Source organism: Canis lupus, chromosome 29 (genome assembly GCF_011100685.1).
Source record: "Canis lupus familiaris isolate Mischka breed German Shepherd chromosome 29, alternate assembly UU_Cfam_GSD_1.0, whole genome shotgun sequence".
NCBI lineage: Eukaryota > Metazoa > Chordata > Mammalia > Carnivora > Canidae > Canis > Canis lupus.
The window spans coordinates 39,899,879-39,927,009 of NC_049250.1; the positions used below are offsets into that span (position 1 = coordinate 39,899,879).

At 40.0% G+C, this 27,131-nt stretch overlaps 1 protein-coding gene and 1 pseudogene across 2 annotated transcripts in view; both read right to left on the reverse strand.

Annotated features, from left to right (window-relative positions):
• VIRMA (vir like m6A methyltransferase associated) overlaps window positions 1-24,560 on the reverse strand; it is a 59,025-nt gene extending 34,465 nt beyond the window's left edge. For both annotated transcript variants that reach the window (XM_038579781.1, XM_038579780.1), the window contains exons 1-8: window positions 24,404-24,560; window positions 15,465-15,580; window positions 10,857-10,943; window positions 9,728-9,776; window positions 7,864-8,032; window positions 5,588-5,710; window positions 3,945-4,217; window positions 912-2,052 (exon numbers count right to left, since the gene is read on the reverse strand). In XM_038579781.1, coding sequence (XP_038435709.1) covers window positions 912-2,052; window positions 3,945-4,217; window positions 5,588-5,710; window positions 7,864-8,032; window positions 9,728-9,776; window positions 10,857-10,943; window positions 15,465-15,580; window positions 24,404-24,466 — 2,021 coding nt within the window. In that variant the 5' untranslated portion in view covers window positions 24,467-24,560. The remainder of the gene's footprint in view (window positions 1-911; window positions 2,053-3,944; window positions 4,218-5,587; window positions 5,711-7,863; window positions 8,033-9,727; window positions 9,777-10,856; window positions 10,944-15,464; window positions 15,581-24,403) is intronic.
• A 2,082-nt stretch (window positions 24,561-26,642) lies between these two features.
• On the reverse strand, window positions 26,643-26,762 carry LOC119866777 (annotated as a pseudogene).
• Between the last annotated feature and the right edge of the window lie 369 nt (window positions 26,763-27,131).

The window sequence follows — 27,131 nt, forward strand, 5'->3', positions numbered from 1 at the left end:
AACTGCCTGTCATATTACTCCTTAAACTCAGGTTTCTATTTTAGGATAATAAACACCTCCAGTAACTTCTTGACTGTGAAGGCAAACAGAACCCTCAAGAAGCCAAAACCCCAGAAGTACTAGGTATAAGAGCTTCTTTAACCACTTTGTGGAATATTCAGAAAATAGTTAACACTGCATGCCTCAGACTACTTACTCTTAAGAACACCTTCTTACATGGTGGGCCTTTGGTTAGCCTCTGGGAACTTGGGATTCGGGAGGGGTTCCCATCACCCAACTGATAAGAATGCTCACTGTGCCTCAAAAGTGTCTATGAAAACAAAACACTGAATACCTGCTTTCCTTCTGGGAGGCTGGGATTTTGTTACACAGTAGATATTGGGGGCCTATTGGCTATCCTCCAATAAGAAGCTTGGATGTTGAGATTCTAATGAGCTTCCTCAGTATGCAACATTTCACACACATTGTCACAATTTGTCGCAATTTCTCCCAAAACTGGGGGAATTAGGCAGGTCCTATAGGACTCCATTGGAAAAGGACTCTGGAAGCCTCTAACTGGCTTCCTCAGGTTTCTCCCCATGTACCCTTTTCCTTTGCTGATCGTGCCTAGTATCCTTTTGCTGTAATAAATCATAGTTGTGAGTTCAGTACTGAGTCCTGTAAATCCCGCTGGCAAATCCTAAGAGTGATCTTGGATGCCTACATAGGTGACATCAGAACCTTACCATCACTTAAAATATAGTTTTCCCACACTAGTATATTTCTCAGTTTCACTATCTATTCTGAAATACAGAGTATCCTTACACAGATATGCATTACTTACAGACAAATTTAAAGAAACAAAATCAACCACATAAAACTGCCTGTGGTGATCTGTGAAATATTATTTTCCCAAACCAAAAATGTCTTACCTAAAGAGAACAGGGTATGGATCATCCCTTTCTGGAGGTCCAGTAATACGTGCCATCGTTGGGAAAGACTTAACAGGTGGCTGGATCATTGTGTGAGGCGCGGTTTCCATTAAATGGAAAACTTCTTCTAGGAGATTAATAAGCTTTTCTATTTCCCCTTCACTTATATTTGAAGATTCCAAAAGATCCATATCCATTGAAGTGTCTACCTCATTTTCATATTCTGGGTTTGTTCTCTCAAGTCCAGTATCTGTGTCATGATCAGGTTCACTATGGTTAGGAACAGATGAAGTCTTCTCTGCTAAATGGTCACCAAGTCTTTTAATCTCTGACAAGATTTCATAGAAATGGCACTTCTGAAGAATAGCTGAACCAGCAGTGACAACTCTCACAGTCTGATCTAAAAGTATCAGCTCCAGAAGTTTCTGATAGCCACTTTTTTCATTCTGCCTACCTCTTAAAAAAGCTTCCATTCCTTCTGTCATACTAATGACACTGTCCAAAGCTTTAAAAGCATTTAACTTAAGGGAAGATGAGACATGATCTGCAAACAGGAGCTCAAATAACCCATTGATTACTCCTGCTTGTAGCAATCCCATGACTCCTTGAGCCCCACATTCTGCTAGGGAGGACACTAATTTGGTCCCAGCTTTGAGTTGTCGGACATTTAAGGCAATGGGTTGGCGAAGAGCTACTTGTAAATTTAAAGCTTGCATGGTCCAGTCTACCAACTGGCCAAGAGAGTCTTGTTTTGTGTTTTTCAACTGCAAATAACTTAATCCTTTTATTATTAAACTTGGAATTTCTTCTAAAGCTGTTACCCATTTTGCACCTCTATCTTCCCGATACAAATCTAACAGCTCAGTTAACTTCACTGAGGCTTCTACTGCCCCTGAATTTTCTTTATCTGGACCTTGATCCTTCATTCTACTGATTTCAATTTCAAAAGTAGTCTTGTAAGGACAGCTGAAGTATAAGAGTGGTACAAGCTCCCTGTCGTATGGATCATATGTCATAGGAGGAACTGAAGCTAAGTCTTCAGGAGTGTATTCAACATCAAAGTTCGGATACTTAAAGGTTTCACGTTCCAAGTCAGCAATTCCATCTTCATCACTGGAAATTTGTTCATAACCATCATCCCCTGAAAATCAGTTTGAATAATAATTAATTATTACATCACTGTTGTTTAATGCAAAAAAATCCAGCTAATCAAAAAAATATTTTATTTAGTATGGCAAAAAAATAAAAGCTGATGACTTCTCAACAAAATTAACTCCCACCCGAACATCTTATCAACAATTACCAACATTTTATAAGTTCTAATAGATTAATGAGAAACTTCATAAGCAAGGTCTTCTATCTGTTCAACTTTACAACTAACTCTGCTACCAATATCTTTTCCTCCAGAAATAAAATTTAAAATATCTTAAAGTAACAAAAATACCTCTCTCAAAAAGGAAGTCAACCTTACCCTCACGAAAGAGCATTTTTAAGTATTTTTAAGATACAAAAAAAATTGATGAACAAAGATTAAATTGAATAATGCCATAATCAAAAAACTAAACCAAATATTTTCAGTGAAAACATTTTAAGTTCTTTTATAACATTAATTTCATATTCCTGAATTTTTATTTCTCTTCACTTATCTATTGTATAGTTTCCTAGGTCTGTATTTTATTTTTATGGAAAAGTTGCTCACCTAAAATGCTTAGCTGGGCCAAAGCAAAGCTTTCTTATCATGATACATGAGCAACTTTCTCCTCTATTTCAAAAAAAAAAAAAAACAAGATTAGAGACAAAACCTGGTTTTACTTTTTAACACTGCTATTACCTGGCTGTGGGAAAATTGGTATGAGTAATAACAGTCTACATAAGAAAGGGAAATGTTTCTAGAGTATTCCTCCAGCATCAGCCATCTTTTAACATTCTTTCGCTCAAAACAAGTTGGCCTTAGCCATATACTCATATCTGAAAAGGTAAGGGCCTCCAAAGACCTGACTCTGGGATAAGCCAGATATCTTCTATTAAAAATCAAATTGACCAGCCTCTCTCTCTCTCCTTCTCTACAAAAAAGATTAAGAAAACAGCCTGCCTGAAATCTAACTACTACTTGCCAAATACAATAAATATAAAAAGTATTATTTGCTAATCTGGGAATAGGGGAAGCTAAAAAGTATCACTCAATAACCTAATTATTTGTATTCTGTAAAAGGGGCCCTATGATACCAAAATGACCCTTACTCTCATGTAGAATCATCCTCACTCTCGCTATTTTAGAAAAAATAAGGCAGTTTATCTGTCATTTTACATAAATGCTTTAACATTACATGCTATTTCTTAATTGCAAATTAAGAAATATTTTTAAAAACAAATTAATAAGAGTCTTGAGATCTCTTGTTGCTTTCAAAGGAAAAATAAAGCCTAATCAAAAGTCTCCATCATGTTGTCATACAACCCTGTATAATTGAGATTTTTTCCCCTGAATTTCTAAAAATGTAGCATTTTGTTAAAATATCTAACTGGCAGATATCTTCAGGAATTCCATCTAGCTTACGACACCACTCCTTACTCTGAAAACAGCCCACCAAATCTTTAATCATCTGGTATTTGCTACAAGATCTTGTTTCCCTGGCCAAAGCTGACAGTACCAAGGGGCAACTGATATTGTAGCAACCAATCTCTCTCCCATGAAAATGCAAATAAGAGCCAGATAGTTTAGGCTAGTTGGTAAAAAAGAGATTAAACCTGTGGGGTGAACAGAGAAACAACAGTTAGCTGATAGAGAGAAAATAAAGTAAAACATAAAGCAAACAAAAAACGGAATCCCAGAGGCACCCAGGTGGATCAGTCAGTTAAGCGTCTGCCTTCAGTCAGGTCGTGATCCCAGGGTCCTGGGATTGAGCGCTGCATCAGGCTCCCACAGGGAGCCTGCTTCCCCTTCCGCCTGTGTCTCTGCCTCTCTGTGTCTCTCATGAGACAGAGACATAAATAAATAAAATCTTAAAAAAAAAAGTCCTAATAAATATAACTCACCTTCACCTTCTTCATCCTCTTCACCTTCTTCCTCTTCATCATCTTCTTCCTCCTCAGGGATACTATCTACTGTATGGCGATCATCCTCATCCTCATCCTCCTCTTCCTCTACGTCCACATCATCTTCATCATCTTCTCCTTCTTCTTGCTGTTCCTCTTCTACTTCTCCTTCATCAGAATACTGCCCTTCCTGGGGAACAGAATTCCGATCAGGAGAAATGGGTTCAAAGTAATCTTCTCTGTGAGAAGCATCCTCTTCTTTATCACCAGACACTGAAAAATTGAGTTAAAACACAGATTATTTTAATGGTTTAAGCAACAGGAGTTAGCAGGACCGGATACTGCAACTACTTAATGACATTTTGGATGACTGAGCTCATAAATACCCTTTTTAAAAAACGGTAGAATTACTTGTTTTTAAAAATATTAAGAATCTAGGGGTGCCGGGGTGGCTCAGCTGGTTGGGCATCTGCCTTTAGCTCACATCATGATCCCAGGGTCCTGGGATCAAGCCCCACACCAAACTCCCTTCCCAGTGGAGTGTCAGCTTCTCCCTCAACCTCTGTTCCTCCTGCTGCTTGTGCTTGCTCTTGTTCACTAAGAGATAAATGAAAAATCTTAAAAAAAAAAAAAATATTAAGAGTATATATTGCCTAAGTTTATACAGTGAGAATTAATAAAGTACACTATTTTTTTTTTTTTTTAAGTACACTATTTTTTTTTAAAGATTTTTATTTAGGGGCACCTGGGTGGCTCAGTGGTAAAGCATCTGCCTTTGGCTCAGGTCATGATCCCGGGTCTTGGGATCAGGTCCCACATCAGGCTCCATGCAGGGAGCCTGCTTCTCCCTCTGCCTATGTCTCTGTCTCTCTCTGTGTCTCTCAGGAATAAAGAAATAAAATCTTAAAAAAAAAAAAGATTTTATTTCTTTATTCCTGAGAAACACAAAGAGAGAGAGAGAGAGAGAGAGAGAGGCACAGACACAGGAAGAAGCAGGCTCCATTCCATGCAGGGAGCCTGACGTGGGAATCAATCCCGGGTCTCCAGGACCACACCCTGGGCTGAAGGCGCTGCTGAGCCACCCAAGCTGCCCAAAGTACAGTATTTTATGTTTAACACCACAAACTAATCCTTTTCTTTTAACCTATTAAGTACACAAGTTATCATCTCTTCCAATATATACTGCTAATTTTTCAACTGGTACTCTTCTGTATACACCACTACAGCACTTTATTTTCTTTTTTTTTTTTTTTTTAATTTTTATTTATTTATGATAGTCACAGAGAGAGAGAGAGAGAGAGAGAGGCAGAGGGAGAAGCAGGCTCCATGCACCGGGAGCCTGACGTGGGATTCGATCCCGGGTCTCCAGGATCGCGCCCTGGGCCAAAGGCAGGTGCTAAACCGCTACGCCACCCAGGGATCCCAGCACTTTATTTTCAAAGCAATTTTGCTATCACTTCAAATGAATGAACTGATTTTTTTTAAACAAGTTCACCTACCAACAGAAAAACACAAGGACATACTGCACAGGAAGGGGGGGGCATTCATTAAAATCTCATTACCTGTATCTAATTTTTTTCCTTTAATCAAAAAGCACTATAACATTAATTGGGGGAGGGGGGATGGACTGATTTTATTCATACCTGGCAATGGTATGGGATCATCTTCATCATCATCAGGTGGAGGTGGTCCTGGAGGAGTTCTTGGTCCCCTTGGCTGTGGTCTTGGAGGGCTTCCATTAAACTGATCTTCTTTCTCCCCATCAGCTAGTTTTAGTAGAGACAGAAAAAGAACTTTCAAATTACTAAAGTGAAATGAATGCATGACAAAAATGCTGTTATCATTTGAGTTTTTCATCTTCAAAATATGCTGATAAACTTTTCCTTCCTAACATTTAACAAATGTTATTAATTAATTTATATTACAAAAGTTAGAATTTCTGACTTCTCTCACACCAAAATACACCCTTGGGCATTATCACAAAAAAATGAAGACGTATTTCCCTCAGGGAGATGTACACTTAAAGCTATTCCTAACAGTCTTATTTGTAAAAGTCAAAAACTAGAAACTACCAAAGTGTCTTTCAGTGGTTGAACAGTTAAGTAAGCTATGATATAATCATATTAATCTATAAACTATTAACATACACAACAAAGTGGATGAACTTCAAAGAAAATTATGCTGACTGGAAAAAGCCAAACTCAAAATACCTACTGCATGATTCCATTTATGTAACATTCATGAAATAATATAATCATAGAGATGGAGAACAGATTAGTGGCTGCCAAGAGTTAGGGATGTGTGGGATGGGTATAGCTATTGAAAAATAACACCAGGTAATCTTGTATCTTGATTGTAGTGGTGGTTATGAAAGGCTATACATAATATAAAGCTATATACAGCTATAAACACACACATGCACACACACGTTTATGACTGGTGAAATCTGAACAAGCTCTATAAAGAATTTTGTTTTGATATTGTTCTACAGTTGTAAAAGATGTTAATAGTGGGGGAGCCTGGGGAAAGAGTACACAAGACTTCCTCATGCATTTCTTTGCAACTTCCAATGGATCTACAATTATTAAAAAAAAAAAAAAACACCTAAAAACATACATATATATTCACAGACATAAAATACATGAGCGTATGTGTCAATTTTAATACAAGACAGTAAATTTAACAAAAATTCTGAGTAGCCACTATATATGTTAGGCACTGTGACAAGACTAGATCTGATAAGACTAAAAACACAAATGTAAAAAAAAAAAAAACCAGACTCTCAGTCCACAAAGAGCTCAAAGTCTGGTAAAAACAAAAACAAAAACAAAAAAACAAATGATCACAGAAAACAAAAGATTAAAAGAAAAAGAAAAGTGATGGGGGCCTGAGTAGTTCAGTGGGTTGGTGTCCAACTCTTAGTCTCCACTCAGGTAATGGTCTCATGGGTCGTGATATCAAGCCTCCTGTTTTTAAACTCTGTGCTCAGCAGGAGTCCGCTCAGGATTCCCTCTCTCTGCCTCTCCCTCTGCCTCTCTCCCCAAACCTCCCCCACCCCTGCCCTCATCCCATACTCTCACTCTTTCTAAAATAAATGGATAGGGGCACCTGTGTGGCTTAGTGGTTAAGCATCTGCCTTTGGCTCAAGTCATGATCCTGGGGGTCCTGGGATCGAGTCCTGCAGGGAGCCTGCTTCTCCCTCTCCCTATGTCTCTGCCTCTCTCCTCTCTGTGTCTCTCATGACTAAATAAAATCTTTAAAAATATAAAATAAAATAAATAGATAAATCTTTAAAAAAGAAAAAGAGAACTGAAAGATTAACTTTACTGAACAAGTAAGATTTTTTTTTTTTTTTGAACAAGTAAGATTTAAGAAAAGAAATGAAAGGGGCCCACTCCTCAATTCCTTTGGAAATAATTTTGATATTAAACTATGAATAACCACTAGATTATATTACATTTACATATTTTAAATTTAAAAACCTCATGTCAATTCAAAAAGCATTCTAGGGAAACTAGAGGAAGAAAATAAAATGTAGGGACGCCTGGGTGGCTCAGCGGTTGAGCATCTGCCTTTGGCTCAGGGTGTGATCCCAGGGTATGGGATTGAGTCCCTCGTCAAGCTCCTTGCAGGGAGCCTGCTTCTTTCTCCCTCTGCCTATGTCTCTGCCTCTCTCTCTCTCTCTCTCTCTCTCTCTCTCTACATCTCTCATGAATAAATAAAATCTGTGGAAAAAAAAAAAAAAAGAAAATGTATCCACGTCAACATAAAAAGAAACACTTATAGGAAAGAACTGGGAGACTGATGATATCTTCCCAAGTTTTAAAAAGATTCAAAAGGTGAAAGAGCTATTTGAATTACCTTTTCCTACTATAGTGAACATAAGCGTTATTGACAAAGACAAATTTAAAATTCTCACCATGTTTTGGATTCCTTTTCAAACTTGGCTGTGGTTGGGGAGGAGGTGGAGGTGGCGGTGGTGGAGGTGGAGAGTCTCTGTCATGACTTATCACTCTATCCACTGATCCGTATATTGCCAGTGTCAGACAATTATACCAGCCTCTTAACACCAAACCATCGGTATTCACCTAATTTGTTGGGGGAAAATATCTTTCAAATTAAAGTTTTAATATGCCAAAAGTAAACTGATATCAACTTACTCTGTGGTTAAACTAAAGTGAAAAGGTCAACTTGGTGGAAATTTACCCAGAAGCATAGATAGCTTTTATATGGCCCTCCAGAATTGCCATACCTAAGCCTGTCTCAACACTACATCTCCCCTGATACCTGATGTCAACCCTGTTCAAAAAGCAAAACCAGATTCCCAATCAAGAGAATAGAAATGAGAACAAAATTACATGGGAGTTACTGCCAACTAATAAATTAAACTCCAATAGGTAAGGAGGTCACGGAGGGCACAAAAGCACAAATTAGGTCCTGTCTGAAGAATTATAAAGTCCATAAAATTGTACAGCATTCTTTTTACATGCCCAACTCATACATGCAGGTGTATTTTATATATCCACATTGTACTTAAAAGCTAAGGGTAACCAGAAGCATTAAACAAAGTGTTTTCACAAAGAAACTTTCTCTTAAAATGATCAAAGACTTTATCAATGCCATTAACCCTCAATATTTTCTTTTGTTTTTCAATACTAATCTACAGTAATTGCCATCCATATTTTTACAATATCTATGAGAGATAGCCAGAGTGAATATCATCCACAGGTAAGAAAATAAGAGTGTCAGTAGAACCTGAACTAGAAACCAAAGCCACTGACTTCTGAGTTCTTTCCACTTTACCATGTTGAGTAAAGATGAAGTAATAAGTAGTAATTGGGCCCCTTCTGAAAGTATAAGGAAGAAGGAAAGAATTTTTTTCCTTGCTAACTCTAGCAAACTCCAGTAAAAGGAAACTGGGGGCCAGAAGAAAGGCTCAAAAAGACTATGCCCATGGATCAACAGATTCTAAACAGAAGCCCCAACGGAAGACAAATGAAGAAACAGAGAAGGTAATTTTTAGTCTAAACAGAATGTAGAAATTAAATATACACTTCTCCACTAAAAATACAATCAAGCTGAGTAGTCCCATATTAGATCACAGTTATTTTTGCATTTCAGATTGCCCAGGAATCAGCTCTTCTAGATGCTTCCAGAATGGCATTTTATAGATCAAGAAAAAAGGACATACTTTTGATATGAAAGGAAGAAATACAAAATACGTATTTGTTAAGAAATCTAAGGCACAGTGGTGTCTAATAACAATTAACTTTCCGGGATCCCTGGGTGGCGCAGCGGTTTGGCGCCTGCCTTTGGCCCAGGGCGCGATCCTGGAGACCCAGGATCGAATCCCACATCAGGCTCCCGGTGCATGGAGCCTGCTTCTCCCTCTGCCTGTGTCTCTGCCTCTCTCTCTCTCTGTGACTATCAAAAATAAATAAAAATTAAAAAAAAAAAAAAAAAACAATTAACCTTCCTGTCATCCTCTGCACTTGCTTACCTAAAGGAAAAGAAGGAAAAGCACAAATGCTGGCCTCTTCCTGACTTACATTAGATTTAGAGGAAGGAAAAGCTTATGGGTAGACAATAACATTACACTGTCCTTGCTCCATTTTAAAATAGCTTCTAGACACAAGAGGAATCAGAAAAGAAATGATGTTATCCTACAACACAAGAACCAAATAGGCTGATATTCTGCATCACTGGTTTAGTTGGATCAAAACTTTCAATGAAAGTGAAAAAAAAAAAAAAAAAAAAAAAAACAGTATGAACAAGGTGATTACCTTTGAGTTGGGTCTAAAGATGATAGAAGTATTCTCATCATATTCCAGGCTGCCAAAAGAGTAGGAATAAATATATAGGCTCAAACACTGAACATCACAGTCCATGAAGAAGTCTTTCTTCTAAACTTATAAGTTTTGATAAAACCAAATGCTAGATTATTGGTTTAATAAACCACAAAATGTAGTTTTAATTTATTCCCCCCAAAAGTTATCAATTAAAAGTAGAAAACAAACTCCTTAGACATTTTGATTTAATTGGTTTGGGATGAGCATAGGTATCAGTATTTTTTTTTTTTTTTGTATCAGTATTTTTTTAAAAAGCATCCCAGGTTATTCCAATATACAGCTAAAATAGAAACCATTGCATTATAACCTTCCAAATATGTATAATAAAACCAAATAAAATTCTATAATATTAAAAAAAATGAGCTGCTTCAGATCATCTAGGTTCCCTTCATTTTTTAAAAAAAGTTACATTATTAATATAAGTTAATAACTGAGTGAAGGATCAATTAAATAACAAGTGAAATCTAAAAAATTTATTTATGGCAAGGATAGAAATTTTTCCATTTTTAAGCCACCTTTAAATTTTTTACTTTACGAGTTCTAAGTAAACTCATTTAAAGGTCAATTATTTTGTAGATATAAAAACAACTAGGTTTAACGATACCAAAGCATGTATTAGATAACCCAAAATGGGGGTTTCCATTAACAAAATTCTCATTTTATAAAAATATGACTATGGAATTTTAAATTATGCAGTGTGATATAAAAGACACAAATTTTTAGCTCTCAATGTGTTTACTCAGTTTTTTAAAAGAAATTTAATAGCCGTTTCTTCCAAATTGGAAGGTTATTATCAAATAATCGGATATATTTAAGAAATGTATACGACCAATAAAAAGCAAATAAAAGATGGCTAATGTTTCGTACATTTAAAATCTTATTTTATAAAGAAACTCAGCATCTTCCTGGGAGTGTAACATTGCTTTAATAATGCCAATTGACCAAATAAACCCCTGAGTTCTTGGGTCTACAAACAGTTATGTCCTTTTCTTTTATCCAAAGAATAAAAAGGTTTTCTTACTAACTCCTGAGTTTCTGGTGAAATTACCTAGTTGGTACATACCTTCCCAACCTATCGAAAACTGGGGCACTTGGTTTGCTTACATTGTTAAAGAATAAGTCTAACTGAAATGTGTGCGGAGAGGTCTCCCTGTGAATGAAACAAAGTTGAAACGTCAGCCTTTGCAATAATCAGTTCCTAAATTAAAACAAAAGACAAAGTACAAATTTAAAAGCAATTCTGGAATTATCTTAAGATTTAAGTAAAAATATACAGTTAATTGTAATATTTTCTATAATCTTATTCATATTCAATTCTCAAATAGACAACTATTCACTTTGAGTATTATTGAAAATGAAACTTTAATCAAGTATCATTAGCCTGGTACTTGGGCCATTTTAACACACATAAATATTTAAAATTTTTAATGTTATACTATAAAGGCAAATGATACTTAATTGTGATATCTAATTTTATAATTCTTTATAGCAGGATTATTCCCTTCCATTAGCAGAAAAGAACCAGGAGTTAACTAACTTCAAGTGATATAATTACAATTTGATTTCAACTTAATCCACATTAATACAAGATTATAATTTTAGCATCAGTGCCTTAAATTGTGACTTAAAGCTTAAATTCCTATTTGTATAGCAACAATTTACATAAATATTCTGATTCTTTTGTAGATGTATATAGTTAAAAGTAAGGCCTATTTAATTTGTGTTAGAATGAAATCCCACTTGATATATATTTCACCCTTGGCTAAAATTTCTTGGACTTAACTGAAAACCTTGATTTTAAATACCACATATTTTATTTACAAAAACTCCAAATGGTAAAAAGTATAATGCCCAGAGTATACCAAACAGGTTCCCTCATGCATGATAGAAGTACCAACAGGCACAATCGTTCTGAAAGGCAAGATGGCAATAATATTCAGAAGAATGAGAAAATGTTCACACCATCTGATCCAGAAATACGTTTTTCTAGGAAGTGTTTCTATGGAAACACTATTATACAAACAAGATTTTTTTTCAAGAGGATGCTCATCATACTCTTGTAATTTGAGAAGTAAAAAACACCTAATGATCCTCACACAAGAAACTAGCCAAATAAATTACAGTACAGTAGTACCCCCTTATCCACAGGGTACACATTCCAGGACCCCAATGGATGCCTGAAACCACGGAAAGTAATGAACCCTATATATACTATGTTTTTTCTCATATATATATATATATATATCAACATATCTATATATATCAACATATATATACCTATAATTTATAATTAGGCACAGTAAGAGATTAACAATAACTAATAATAAAACAGAACAATTATAACATACAGTAATAAAACCTGTATGAATGTGGTCTCTCAAAATATCTTACTGTACGGTACTCACTCTTCTTGTGAAAGGAGATAATAAAATGTCTATGTGATGAGATGAAGTAAGATAAGTGACAAAGGCATTGTGACTGAGCATCAGGCTACTACTTAGCTTCTGACAATCTGTCAGAAGGAGGACCATCTGCTTCTGGACTGCGGGTGACCGCAGGTAACCGAAACTCAGAGAGTCAAACAGTGGATGGGGGGGGGGGGTCTACTGTATAGTCATTCATTATATTATGCAACCATTAGAAATCATATTTTCAAATAATATTTAATGATGTGAAAGTAGTCCTGACCTAATGTTAAGTAAGATAAAGAAATACATAAAACAGTATATAGTTGGGTCAGAGTAGCATACCTTTACTTTACCCAAATTCAACTATGTATGTGCATGTTCATCTAGTCTTTCCCTCCTATTCTTCTTCAAACTAGACCCGGGCCTTCAATACCTCAAGTAAAGGAAAAAAGGGCTCAAATGCAAATTCTTTACTTCTGAGGCCCCAAAAACTCAGGTGCTAGTCACTGAAAAGTAATTTAAAGAATCAGTGGTTGGGCAGCCCAGGTGGCTCAACGGTTTAGCACCACCTTCAGTCCAGGGCACGATCCTGGAGACCGGGGATCGAATCCCACATGGGGCTCCCTGCATGGAGCCTGTTTCTCCCTCTGCCTGTGTCTCTGCCTCTCTCTCTCTCTCTGTGTGTGTCTCTCATGAGTGAATAAATAAAATCTTTCAAAAAAAAAAATCAATGGTAATTTGCACTAGACTTTCATCTTAAAACTTGCTGACTCTAAAACCTAACCTCATGTGAGATAGGACACTTACAAAAAATAACAAAATATACAAACACATATACATTAACACAATGTATCAAATGTAAGGATTTTCTCAGGACAGAGGAATTAAAGGGATTTCAATTTTGCCTATACATTTCTGAGTTTTATAATGAGAAAAAAAAAACACTAAAGTGGGATCCCTGGGTGGCACAGCGGTTTAGCGCCTGCCTTTGGCCCAGGGCGCGATCCTGGAGACCCGGGATCGAATCCCACGTCGGGCTCCCAGTGCATGGAGCCTGCTTCTCCCTCTGCCTGTGTCTCTGCCTCTCTCTCTCTCTCTGTGTGACTCTCATAAATAAAAAAAAAATAAAAAAAAAAAACACTAAAGTATGATGCACAAATATCACTTGATCTCTAACATTACTTCCTGACATTATATTTGCATGACTGTATTAATACTTCCTTTTACTGTTCTATAACATACTATGTACTATGTATACTATGTTTGGAATTATTAAAACATAAACTGCCATTCACCCCCAGCTAAGAAACAGAAGAAAGGGGACCCCTGGGTGGCTCAGTGGTTTAGCACCTGCCTTCGGCCCAGGGTGTGATCCTGGGGTCCTGGGATCAAGTCCCACATCGGGCTCCCTGCATGGAGCCTGCTTCTCCCTCTGCCTGTGTCTGTCTGTCTGTCTGTCTCTCTCTCTCTCTCTCTCTGTGTCTCTCATGACTAAATAAATAAAATCTTAAAATAATAAAAAAGAAAGAAAGAAACAGAAGAAAGAATGAGGAAGGAATATGTAACAATACTCCTACCAATTAAGGCCAATAGCAGAGGTCCATTTTACCAGCTGTTCTAGCCAGTCTCCAACACAGCCGTCAAAGACCCCTTGCTCCTGGTATTCTCATCACCTTTGTGTAGTTCGCTCACATGTTGTACCAGCAGAATATGTAATCAATAGAATATGGTAAAAATGGCAGTATGTCATTTCTGATACTAAGTTATAAGGCTATTCTCCATGTTGTGTGAGCAGCTCCATAGAGAGGACCTTCTGAAAGGAATTGAAGTCTCCTAACAACAGCCATGTGAGTGAACTTCTAAGCAAATTCTCCAGCCCCCAGTGAAATCTTCTGAGACCGCAGCCCTGGCCTATATCTTGACTATAACATCATGAGAGAACTTGAGCCAACTAAGCCATTTCTGGTTTACTGACTCTCAGAAATACTGTGAAGCAATAAATGTTTACTGTTTTAGGCTACTAATTTTGCTTTAATTTGTTATGTAGCAACAGATAACTAAAAGACCTTCCTTGACCAAAAGAAGTACAATTACATAAAACTGTTAGATACACTATCACTCTCCCGTCTTTCAAACTCTACATACACCCCTCTTAAAGGAAAAAATAGGAAGAAATTATAGGAAAATATAAGTTTTAATTTCCTTAAACATGGAAAAAAGATAGGAATTAATTATGATTTCTCATTATAAACGTTAATACTTATTGTTTTGTATCTGTTTTACTTTTGAATGGCCTGAAAACCTTTGAAGATTTTAAATCTATTTCTACAAATAACCAACTACTTTTTATAATTAAGAAGAAAAGAGCCCTTAACTTTGAATCTGTACCATAACACTGACTACTAAGTACCTGGTTTAACTCTTACAAGTAATTAAGTTATCACAGCATGCACATAATGAAATGTGGTATTGAGACTATGAGCTAAAAACTCACATAAACGTAAATGAAATGTGGTATTGAGACTATAAGCTAAAAACTCACATAAATGTATCATATATATTCATGCTTCCACAACCCAAATTTGGCTTATATTTCCAATTCATGCAGTTAAAATAAGATGAGAATGATTATTCATGTTACAACAAAGATCAAATTCCTCTGTTTTAGGTCAGTTGTTAAAGTTATCAATAATACCACATCAGGGACCATGTCTCACATTTTGTTTATTCCCACAGAGCGTAAGAGAAAGCATCAAACAACTACTTGCTAATTACAACTAAAGGATAATGTGAAACTAAAATTTATAAAAAGCCACATGTATCAGGTTACAAAGATAATCATTAAGTCATGAAAACTGATATGATATAAAAGACATATTTCCAAATATTCAAACTCTTATTTATTTTCAAGGAAAAAAACGAGTTAAAAATACTTCATCTAAAAAACACCCTTTATCTACGAGATTGTGCCACCCTAGAATATTTTAGAAAATATAAACACATTTCGCCAATTAAAAAATAAATAAAATTTCATCTAGCACTTAGATCAAATAATTGTTCTTTTCAAATATATAATGATACATGGATTATAAAAAAAGATCTATAATCAATTATAGTATGATGTAATATAACTATCAATGAATAGAGTTTTAGGGTTTTTTGGGATTTTTTTTACTTCCAAAATATTACCTTAAATTTTTGCATTTAAGAATATGTCTAGGACAATCTTATTCACAAACACTTTTAAAAAGAAAGTGACTTACCCGTATGCTCTATTATCTGGCAGGCTGCTATGAGCTCTTACTCCTGGGGGTATGACTCGGACTTCATTGATATAAACCACACAGGGAAAACGAACTACATCTATGTGAGAACTTTGCTTTTAAAAAAAAGGGAAGGAGAAGGACACACTGTAAGTAAAACACTCTGTCTATTCAAGATTTATTTTGTCTTCAGTTAATTTCTTAATCTTAAACTCCCTATCATTAAACCTGCATTATATTATTTATAATACTGTAGAAATCATGTTTTGAAAATAGCTTATGATTAAATGTACCTAGTTAAATCTCTCCATGTGTATAATAACATTTTCTGCAACGTATCTGCCTCTTTGCTGATGTTCTGAGGCCAGTATAGACCCCACAATCCCTTACTGTGAAAGATGTCTTTTATAATCCTGACTTACTAGGTTTTCAGAAAGGTAATATGATAAAAATACTGAGTATTACTCAACACCTCCTGCTTCTGGGGGCAGTACCTTGTAATCAAAACAGTATTTCTGCAACTACATGTATAAACATTCACACTAAATAAAGATTATGAGTACCATGTCAGTTCAATCAGACTGCAGGACCAAATGAATTCAGGGCAGATTTTTCTACAATTTTGAATTTCTGAATTATAGATAAGACACTGCAAATCTGTACTTTAATTTGCTTAATTTAAACTTACATACTAACTAATATCAAGAAACCAAATACTTAATAGTTGATCCCTGAAATTCAAAAAAGAATCTACAAACTGTTTACCACAATAAAGAAATGGACAGCATAAATTATATTCAGCATACATTTATTTCTATGCATTATTTGACACACTATCAGACAAAGGTGGCTTTTGTGATCAATAATTTAAAAAGAATTTTTCATAGTTTTTGGACTTAAATCAACTCTTTCTAGCAGTTCAGCTAACCATGATTATTTAGTGATCAAAATTCATGAGAAGAATGGTTCGTGTTATTTGTATCTAAAAAGACTGAATCCTGAGTCTCTTAAAGTTACACAAAATATCATGCATATCAACAGACAAAAGATTATTTAAGTTAGTCTTTCCTAAAATGTGAGAGAGGATGACTTCCCAATTTTGCATTTTAAAACTCAGAGATCATGATTAAATATATAGGCATAGAAATCTTATAATGTTTACTATTCAAATGCATTTAAAACCTCTCAAAGATATAAAACAAACAAGATAAGTGCAAAGTGAAGCTGACTGCTAGCTATCTTTCAAAACCCATTTTCTTCTTCTGCTAATTAAGCCTGAGCTGGGCACAAGTGAATGAAAGACTGGATTTCCCAGACTCCTGGGAAGCCACTGTGGACATCTGATCACTAAATTCTGACGGATGGGATGGAAATGGAAATGTGGCAGGCAAATCTGGATCATGTCCTTGCGGGAAGGTCCAGACTTCAGAAACTCCTACTTCTTGTTCCAAAATTCTGCTGCCTTTCTAGAACACCAATGGTATGGGTAAGCTATCTTGGACAACGCAGGCAATACCCTAAGGATGGCAGAGGAACAGTATAGAAGGAATATGGGTCTCTGACCTGGTGGAACTGTCATATTAGCCTTAGAATATTTAACACCCAGATTGAGAGAAAATCCTATTTTACCAAATCTACTGTTATTTTGACTTTTGTGACAACACTTGAACTTGTATCCTAATTATTACGAATACACCGTTGATATTCCACAAATACTACAGATTTACATAAAATAAATTAGCATTTTTGTCTCAAACTTTGGTGCTTTGTTTCCTTCCTGTAAGGAATTTTTTTTAAGACTTTATTTATTTATTTGAGAGAGAGTGTATGCATTAGCAAGAGAGGAGGAATCTCAGGCAGACTCTGTGCTAAGTGCAGAGCAATGATGACCTGAGCTGAAACCAAGAACTGAAAGCTTAACTGACTAAGCCACCAAGGTGCCCCTATAAGAAACTTCTCTACTTATAAAGTGTACTATACAGAAGCTCCTTTGTTTACATGTTATAAATTCTCATTAATATGTACAAAGAAACTTAGAACAAAGTTCATTAATTGCATCCTCCTCTACCCTGCCCTATACTGATTAATTAATGGTATCAATAGTTAGGGTATAATCACTGTGGACCTAAAATAAATGAACTTAAAGGTTTTATGAACAGCCTTTCAAAATCTATTTTGTTTGTAAATAGAAGAATTTCTGTAGAAGTTGCTGCCCCTTTTATTCACTATTTATTTCTAAACATTTTGAGGTATCTATTATCTTCCAAGGAATGCCAGGTCCCAAAGACACCAAGACATAATTCTCAGCCATTAAGGAAGAGACCATCTATTGTCTCTTGACAATATATTGACATATATTGCTATGATACAGACTCACACAGGATACTGTTGAAAGTCAAAGGGGGTACTTATCAGATTGTGGGCAAAAACTTGTAGCAAGGAGAAGAGGAGAGTCAGGAAACATTTTTCAAAAGAAGTAGCACCTGAGCTAAGTAAGTCTTTAAGGAAAACAAGAATCAGTGGAAAAGGAGGAGAAAGAACAACTTTCCAAGCAAAGGGAGAAGCATGCACATAAGGGAATACAAACAAGAACTTGGAAGGTTCAAGAAACTGTAAGCATAGTTCACCGTGACTAGAGGGCAAAATAGGAGAGAAAGGGAAGTGGGGCACAGAAACTAAACACAATCAATAAAATTACAAGAAATACAATTTTCATCCATCGCCATAAGTCAATTCCAAATCTAAATCACCATTTAGGACCTCCCTCCCAAGCCCCAGACCACTATCACCGACTGCCAAACAGACATCTCCACTAGATGTCCCTCTGGTAGCAAAAACTCAACAAGTCCAAAACTGAAATCTTCTGTATCAGTGATAGCAACATCATCCACACAATGGCCAAGACAGAAACCATTACCATCCTTTGCTTCTTTCTCATTTTCTCACCTAAACCATTCATTTAAAAACATCAAGTCCTATTATTAAACCTCTAAACAGCTCTCAAATCTGTGTGTTTCTCAGGGTGCCTGGGTGGCTCAGTGGATTAAGCATCCGCCTTTGGCTCAGGTCATGATCCCAGGGGCCTGAAATCGAGCCCCACATTGGGCTCCCTGCTCACTGGGGAGCCTGCTTCTTCATCTCCCTCTGCCCCTACTCCCCAACTCTGCTCTCTCTCAAATAAATAAAAACTAAATTAAATTAAAATATCCTTAAAAAATAAAAATCTTTAAAAATCTGTGTATTTCTCTCCATTATTGCTGTCACTTCTCTAGTTCTAGACATTATTCACATTATCTGGATTACAGCAATAGGATCTTAACTGGTTTTGTGCTTCTTTCTTGCCCCCCTCCTCCTACTGCAGTGTGATCCTTCTACAAGGTCAGTGTATCACTCCCCCGTTCCTTAATGTCCCCAGGCCAACTTCCTTGTCTAAGAAACAAGTACAGTCTTTTCTTATCACTATAAGTTTATAGACCCAACATACCATGCTCTTTCTCACCCTCATGCCCTTACTCATGGTTTTATCTCTACTCCCACAGTCCTCTCTCCCATCTCCTTTTAGATGTCTACTTTCTCTTGAAAGCTGTGCCACAGCAAGTCTAAATGGGTGCCTCTCCTTCTGAATCAAAAATCTCATATCAAACTAAACTGTAACTGCTTCTTTTCTCTCTCCCATTACAACGGTATTTCAAGAAGACAAAAACCAAGTCTCAGTTTACTGTTATATTCATAGTGCCTAGCATATTCATTTAATGAATGAAAGACTTTTAAAGTGCTTAATAAAGGCTGATTGAATTATGTTTTCAGAGAGTAAAAATATTACAATGAAGTAGGGGCTTAAGATATCTCAAAGAATACAGGGGTGCCTGAGTGGTTCAGTTGGTTAAGCATCTGACTTTGGCTCAGGTCATAATTTCAGGGTCTTGGGTTCAAGCCCAATGTGAAGCCCCACATCAGGCTCCCAGCTCAGCAGGGAGTCTGCTTCTCCCCTCCCTCTCCCTCTGTCCTTCCCCCTGCTCATGCTCTGTCTCTCAAATAAATAAAATCTTAAAAAAAAAAAAAAAAAGATATCCAGAGTGTCTAGAGGAGTACATAAATCTAGGAACACAGGTTGGTAATGGGAAATCATGGAAAATTTATGACTGTGAAGCTAACAAGAAGGTGAAGAAGAAAATGGTCAACTTCCAGGACTCTGAACCAGTCACCTTCAGAAAGAGTTCCTATGTGTTTCGAAGTCACAGTAAAACAGTCCCCCCATCCTTACTCTTCTATCCCTGAAAATATTTTCTCTTCTCTTTTTACCCTCTCCTTAAGGAGCTAGCTAGCTAAGGCTATCTCATCTATTCCTACCACTTCCATTATTACTTCTATTCAGAGAAGTTCTAAATTGGTTTCTTAAAGAAACTCTAAAAGTAAGACTGGGAAACCTGGGTGGCTCAGTGTGTTAAGTGCCTGACTCTTGATATCAGCTCAAGTGATGATCTCAGGGTCATGAGATCTAGCCCCATGTCAGCATCTGCACTGAGCATGGAACCTGCTTGGGATTCTCTCTCTCCCTCTCCTTCATGCTCACTTCATGCTTCATGCTCATTTCATGTTCTAAATAAATAAATAAATAAATAAATAAATAAATAAATAAATAAATAAATTTCTCTTTACCCCTCTCTCCCCCCTCCCACCCTGCTCTCTCTCTCTAAAAAAATAAATAAAACAAAATGAAGCAGGATTTTCTAGAATCAATCATTCTTGTAAAACTATCATTTAACCCAGCAATTCCACTCTAGCAAGTAATAAGTAATTAAAGATGCATTGGGGTGCCTGGGTGGCTCAGTCAGTTAAGTGTCTGACTCTTGATCTCAGCTCAGGTCTTGATCTCAGGGTCATGAGTTCAAGCCCCACACTGGGCTCCATGCTGGGCATAGAGCCTACTTAAAAAAATAAAACTAAAAAAAGAAAGATGCATAAAATAACTTTTATACCTACAATTTACAGACTTCAAAAATGACACATCACTGTAAAAAGTTAGAAAACCAAATGTATGAGATTATATAAATAACAGCACTACCACTTAAATATTATGCAGTCATTAAAAATGGTATTATATAGAATATCTAGGGAAAGAAACAGGATAGCTAGAAGACAAGTATAAGATAAGACATACTAAAAAAAAGGCATACTTTCTACTATATATCTTTTTGTACCTTTTGAATATGTACCTCATACATGTGTTTAGTCAAACTAAAAAGATAATGTTTTAAAATGAAGTATACTTTTAAAATGTTACATAGGCATAATTCTTGATCTACAAAGATACAAGACAAACTGTTAGGTGAGAAAAGAAACCATGAAACAGTATTACAGTATAGTACCTCAATGTGAGTGATGGGTACATACATTTAAGCATATATATCTATAAGAGGATTTGGAAAAAAATTAAAAAGCTATTATAGCTCGGATTAAGAAAGATAAGACTATGAAAGCCTTTGCTTTTCTGTACTTTCTTATTTTTCTATGATGGAATTAAAATTTACTAAAATAAGTTATTTTTTTTTTAAAAAAAAAGGTTACATAAAACCACAAACACAATTTGTAATTCATTTAGCACTACTAAAACCTCTTTCAGTGTTCCTCCTGGGAAATTTGAATAAATATCTTCTTCACCAGATTACAAACTCCTTTGAAAGCAAGGGCAATGGATTTTGGGAGTTTCTGTTTGTTTTCTTTTTTGTACTCTCCCTCATAAAGCTCTACCTAACCTTCAAAAACAATTGGTAGGGATCCCTGGGTGGCGCAGCGGTTTGGCGCCTGCCTTTGGCCCAGGGAGCGATCCTGGAGACCCGGGATCGAATCCCACATCGGGCTCCCGGTGCATAGAGCCTGCTTCTCCCTCTGCCTGTGTCTCTGCACCTCTCTCTCTCTTATGTGTGACTAGTTATGTGTGACTATCATAAATAAATTAAAAAAATTAAAAACAAAAACAATTGGTAAAAGAGATTCCCAACTTCCTACTGAGCAAATCTCTCTGGTGAACCACTAAACACACCAAAAACTAAAATACCTTGTTCCCATCAAACCCAACTCTAGACTTCTCCATTACTATCAATGGCCCCATCAGTTCTCTAGTCTCCAAAACTAGCACTCCACCATTTTTGACTATTCTTTCTTCCTCACACAATCAGTTACCACACTGTTAAATCTATAACCAAAATTCATCTCGTACCTATCCCTTCCTACTTAGTCCCACTGAGAATGGCACTGCTTTAGAGCCAGGAAATATGTCTGTATGCCTTCCTTCATCCAGCTATGTCACTTTAGGAAAGTCACGTAACCTCTCACACTCAGTCTCATCTATAAATTGGGGATAAAAATCTTTCAGAATTCTTGAAAGGATTAAAGATAGTGTATTTCAATATACTGCACTACACCTTGCACAAAATAAGCATTCAATAAATGCTGGCAATGATAACTGCCTACCCACTAACCTGGAACTTCCATTACATCTCACTTTTTCTTCTTGATTTGCCACCTGTAATTTTTCTGAACCATTTTAGGCATTACTGATCAATTAATTGACTTAATGTATTTTACTAGTCATTTAATTTGCTTGCTCAGAAACTATTTCCTACAAAATAAAGTCCATTTCCTTTGCTGAGCATTCAGGGAACTCCATGATGTGGCTTCAAACTGCCCATCAGCTGCCACTTCACTCTAGGACTTTTGGAATACTCCACAGAGGACTGGCTACTCCAGGACAATGCCCTGCTTTCTTATACACAATTGTGGGACATTTCCTCTTCCACCAAAGATCCAACTTCACATGACAACTACTTTGATGATGTCTTTCCTGATATTCTCAAATGAAGAGTCATCTCTCCCTCCACTGAAATTACATAGCCTTTGTTGGTAGCACCTAAAGGAGCTAAATAAATATTGACTGGGGTCCTAATGTCAGACACACACAGATTATAAACCCTGAGGCACCTGGCTGGCTTAGCAGGTGGAACGTGCAACTCTTGAACTCGGAGTCAGGAGTTCGAGCCCCACAGTGGGTGTGGAGCTTACTTTTTTAAAAAAAGAGAGGAGGGCAGCCCTGGTGACGCAGCGTATTAGCACCACCTGCAGCCGGGTGTGATCCTGGAGACCCAGGATGGAAGACGTCAGGCTTCTTGTATGGAGCTTGCTTCTCCCTCTGCCTGTGTCTCTGCCTCTCTCTGTGAATAACAAAATCTTTAAAAAATAAAAATAATAAATAAAAAATAAAAAAAAAAAAAGAGACAGCAGCCTGGGTGGCTCCGTGGTTTAGCGCCACCGGGCCCGGGGCCTGATCCTGGAGACCTGGGATGAGTCCCACACTGGGCTCCCTGCGTGGAGCCTGCTTCTCCCTCTGCCTGTGTCGCTGCCTCTCTCTGTGACTCTCGTGAATAAATACATAAAATCTTAAAAAAAAGAGAGAGAGAGAGGTGATAAACTCCAAGGGCTTCCCACTGCTTCTATATGCACTGACCACATTCTAACCCGGACCCTAATTTTGTGGCCCCAACCTCCAACACTTAGTTATAACTCCGTGGGAACAAACAGCTCGACATTCCACACCCCCCACAAGCCCTCGGCCTTCCCTCAGGACTCGGTTCAACCGTGAGCTCTACCGAGCCTCCCTCAATCACTGCCAGAACCGGCCGTCTCCTGGTCCTCGCTGTTTGTCTAAGAACCAGCGGAGCCACGCTCGACCCGTACACGCAGGAGTGAACCAACACTGATTTCCCGAAACTAGAAAGCCGCTGACTTCTCATATGCTTCTTTCACTTTTAATGGTTCTGCCTGTACACATGACGGGTTTGTTCTGATCCAACTGCTAACTCCAGGGGGTTTCGGGAGCCCCGCTGGCGTGCGGCCGCAGAGGACGGCCGTGGACCAAGACCAGGGGACAAAATGAAGAGACCAGGGCGCGCCCGGTGAGGGGGCTCCGCAGGGAGCGCCTGCCTCGGGCCCAGGGCGTGACCCCGGGGTCCTGGGATCGAGTCCTGCGTCGGGCTCCCTGCGTGGAGCCTGCTTCTCCCTCTGCCTGGGTGTCTCTCTCTCCCTCTCTCTCCCTCAGGAATAAATACATAAAATCATAAAACAAAGCGACCAACAATTTCACCGTTTGCAAGACGTGCGGGGGTCTCGATTTTTACACAGGAAACGGTCGGAAGAACCAAAGTCAGTCAACTTTTTATTTTGCCACACACAGCGTTACGGCCGCAGCCGCACTGTCTCCGACCAGGGCCGAAGGGTCGCTCGGGGCCCACGTCGGAGGAGCCGCGTGCGCCCCGGGTCCCCGTGGTCCCGCCGCGGGCTCCGTGAGCGCTCCCGCCGGCCCTCGGGGGCCGCTGACAGGCCGCTCCATGCCGCGCAGAGGTCGCGGGGTCGGCCCCTCCGGGACGACCGCCGCGCGACACCGCCGCCGCCGCGCCTCAGCCGCGGCCACGCTCCGCTCCGCTCCGGCCCCTCCAGGGCGAGCGCTCCCCACGCCACGGGCGTCCGTCCGAGCGAGCGGACTCTTCTTGAGCCCAGTGCTGAGGTGAGGTGAGGCGGGCGGGCGGGCGGGCGGCGCAGCCCCGAGCGCACCGCTGAGGGGGGCGCCCCCCGCTCCGCCCCCGGCGCTGTCAAGCCCCAAGCCGTCCGAGCCCCCGCCGGGCTGCCGCGGCCCACGGCGCTCCCACAAAGGGGCCAGGCGGGCTGAGCGGCCACCGCGCCCCGACCCCGCGCAACGGGGGGGCTCCCGCCGCCCGGCCTCAGACGTGGTGCCCACACCCAGGCGGGCGGGGGGCGGGGAGGGCGCCGCGTCTGTGGGGAGCCCAAGCGGCAGCCGGCGGGGCGAGGAGTCGCGGCGCGCCCCACGGCCCCCTGAGGGTCCCCGCGGCGAGAAGCGGCGTCGGAGTCAAGTCCGGGAGCCTTACCTCAGCGCTTGGGTGTTTAAAAGTGTCTAAAAATAGCAGCTCCATCGCCGAGTCCACCGCCATGTTCGCGGCGGGCGGGGGCCCAGGGGGAGGACTTCCGGGGCAGCGCTCCAGCCGCGGCGACGGCGGCTCGCGAGACGCGGAGCCCGCAGCACTTCCGGTGCCCAGCGCGCCGGCGCCGCGAGCCTCGGCCTGCCCGGAAGTGCGTCGCCGCGGCGAGCCCCGCCCCCGCCTTCTGCCGCGCGGCCGGGGGCGCCCGGGAGCTCGGGGAGGGGAGGGGCGGGGCGGGGCGGGGGGCGGGGGGAGGGCTACGGGCTACGGCGTCGCCGGCGGCCCACGGCCTCCACAGCCTGGCCTTTTAGCGCGTTGCCGGCCCGCGACGGCCTGGGGGGCGGGCCGAGTGCCCCGCGGGCTGCGGGGAGGGGGGAGGAGGGAGGGGAGGACGGAGAAGAGACGGGAGGAGGGGGGGAGGGAGGAGGGGTGAAGGTGAGGGGCAGGGGAGGAGGGGGAAGAGAGGGGAGGACAGGAGGGATGGGGAGAAGAGGGGAGGATGGAGAAGAGAAGGGAGGGAGGAGGGGGAGAAGGGGAGGGAGGGGGAAGATATGGGGGAAAGAGGGGTGGAGGAGGAGGGGGGAAGAGGGGAGGACAGGAGGGATGGGGAGAAGAGAGGAGGATGGAGGAGGGAGAGGGGAGGAGGGGCGAAGATGAGGGACGAGCGGAGGGGGGAAATGGGGAAAGAGGGGAGGAGGGGGAGGGGGAAGAGAGGGTGGACAGGAGGAAGAGGGGAGAAGGGAGAAGAGACGGGAGAAGGGGGAGGAGGGGGGAGAGGGGAGGGAGGATGGGGAGAAGAAGGGAGGGAGAGGGGAGGAGAGGGAAGACAGGGGGGAAGAGGAGGGAGGGGGAAGGAGGGGAGGGATGGGGAGAAGAGGGGAGGATGGAGAAGAGAAGAGAGGAGGGGAAGAGAGGGGAGGGAGGAGGGGGAATAGGGGAGGGAGGGAGAGGGGAGGAGGGGGGAAGATAAGGGGAAAGAGGAGGGAGGGGGAGAACAGGGGGAGGGAGGAAGAGAGAGGAGGATGGAGAGAAGGGGAGGGATGGGGAGAAGAGGGGAGGATGGAGAGGAGAGGGGGGAGGGGGGAAGAGGGAGGAAGAGGGGAAGCCGCCCACGCCGGACACACGGGCGGGTGGGGCGGGGAGGTTCACTGAGCGAGGCTGAAGACTAAGGTTTTTTTTTAAGAAAGAGAAAACCTGTTATCTCAAAGAGGAGAGTTTTTTTTTTTTTCTTTTTCTCATCTGCAAATGTGAATAATGATGCCTAACCCACCCACGGGCTTATCGTGAGAACTAGTGGAAATAAAATTGGAATCGTATAACGTGAAATGCCACGAACATAGAAGCAGAGAGTGAAGAGTTGGCCTCGTGTTGAGCAGTGGAGCAGCTGGAAGCGTTTGCAGCGCAAGGGGCACGGGGATGCCCCCGGGCTCAGTGTGGAGCCTCCGCCTGGGGCTCAGGCCACGACCAGGATCGAGTCCCTGGGGCTCCCCACAGGGAGCCTGCTCCTCCCCCTGCCTGTGTCTCTGCCTCTCTCTCTGCGTCTCTAGTGAATAAATAAATAACGTCTTAAAAAAAAAAAAAAAAAAACTGGTACAAGCGCTTGGGAGAGCAGTTAGGAATTATTTCGTAAAATGACATGTGCCTACCCCGCTTCTACGCTAATTCTCGCATATGTGCCCAAAGAAATACCTACACATACAAGAATGTTCATGATAAAACTGGATATTGCAAAAAATCTGTTTATTGGCGTTAGGGAGTAATAAGGAAATCGTGGTATATGCATGCAATGTAATAACATAGGAAGAAAAGGATGAGCTAGTTCCGTATCCACTAATATGGGTAATCTCAAATTATGGATAAACACGGAAAAGCAAACAGGTTGAAGAATACGTAGTGTAAAATAGCATTTATATAGCTCAAAACATGCACAATAATATAACTTGGGGGAATGTATATAAATTACAAAATTATAAAATGCATTGGAATGATAAACACTAAAATTTAAAGATAGTGGGAAACTGGACAAAGATGAAATCAAGAAGCTCATAGGAGCTTAAATTCTTCGTTTATGTTTCATTCTTTAGGTTGGTGATGGTTTCACAGGCATGCCTCACATTATTGTTTGTGCCTTCTGGTATGCCTGAAATATTTAATAATTATTTTTCTATTTCTTTCTTTCTTTTTTTAAAGCCTGCAGCACCCCGTATTCCCAGGCGGTCTCCCATCCCAAGTACTAATCAGGCCCAACCCTGCTTAGCTTCTGAGATCAGACAAGATCGGGCACGTTCAGGGTGGTATGGCCGTAGACTATTTTTCTATTTCTTAAAGCAAATCTCCATCCATACCCTTCCTTAGCCAGTTTCCTCCGTTAGCTAACAGTTCATCTTTTACTATTTGCTTTTTTTTATGATTTTATTTATTTATTCATGAGAGACACAGATAGAGACACAGGCAGAAAGAGAAGCAGGCTCCCTGCAGGGAGGCGATATGGGACTCAATTCCAGGACCCCCCCGGGATCACAACCTGAGCCAAAGGCAGAAACTCAACCACTGAGCCACCCAGGTGCCCACAATTTGCTTTTTCAAAGGACTGGTTTTTGCTTTCATATTTATTATTCCCACCATTCTTCTATTTTCTTTTTTCCTTTTTTTTTTTTTTTAAGATTTACTTATTTAT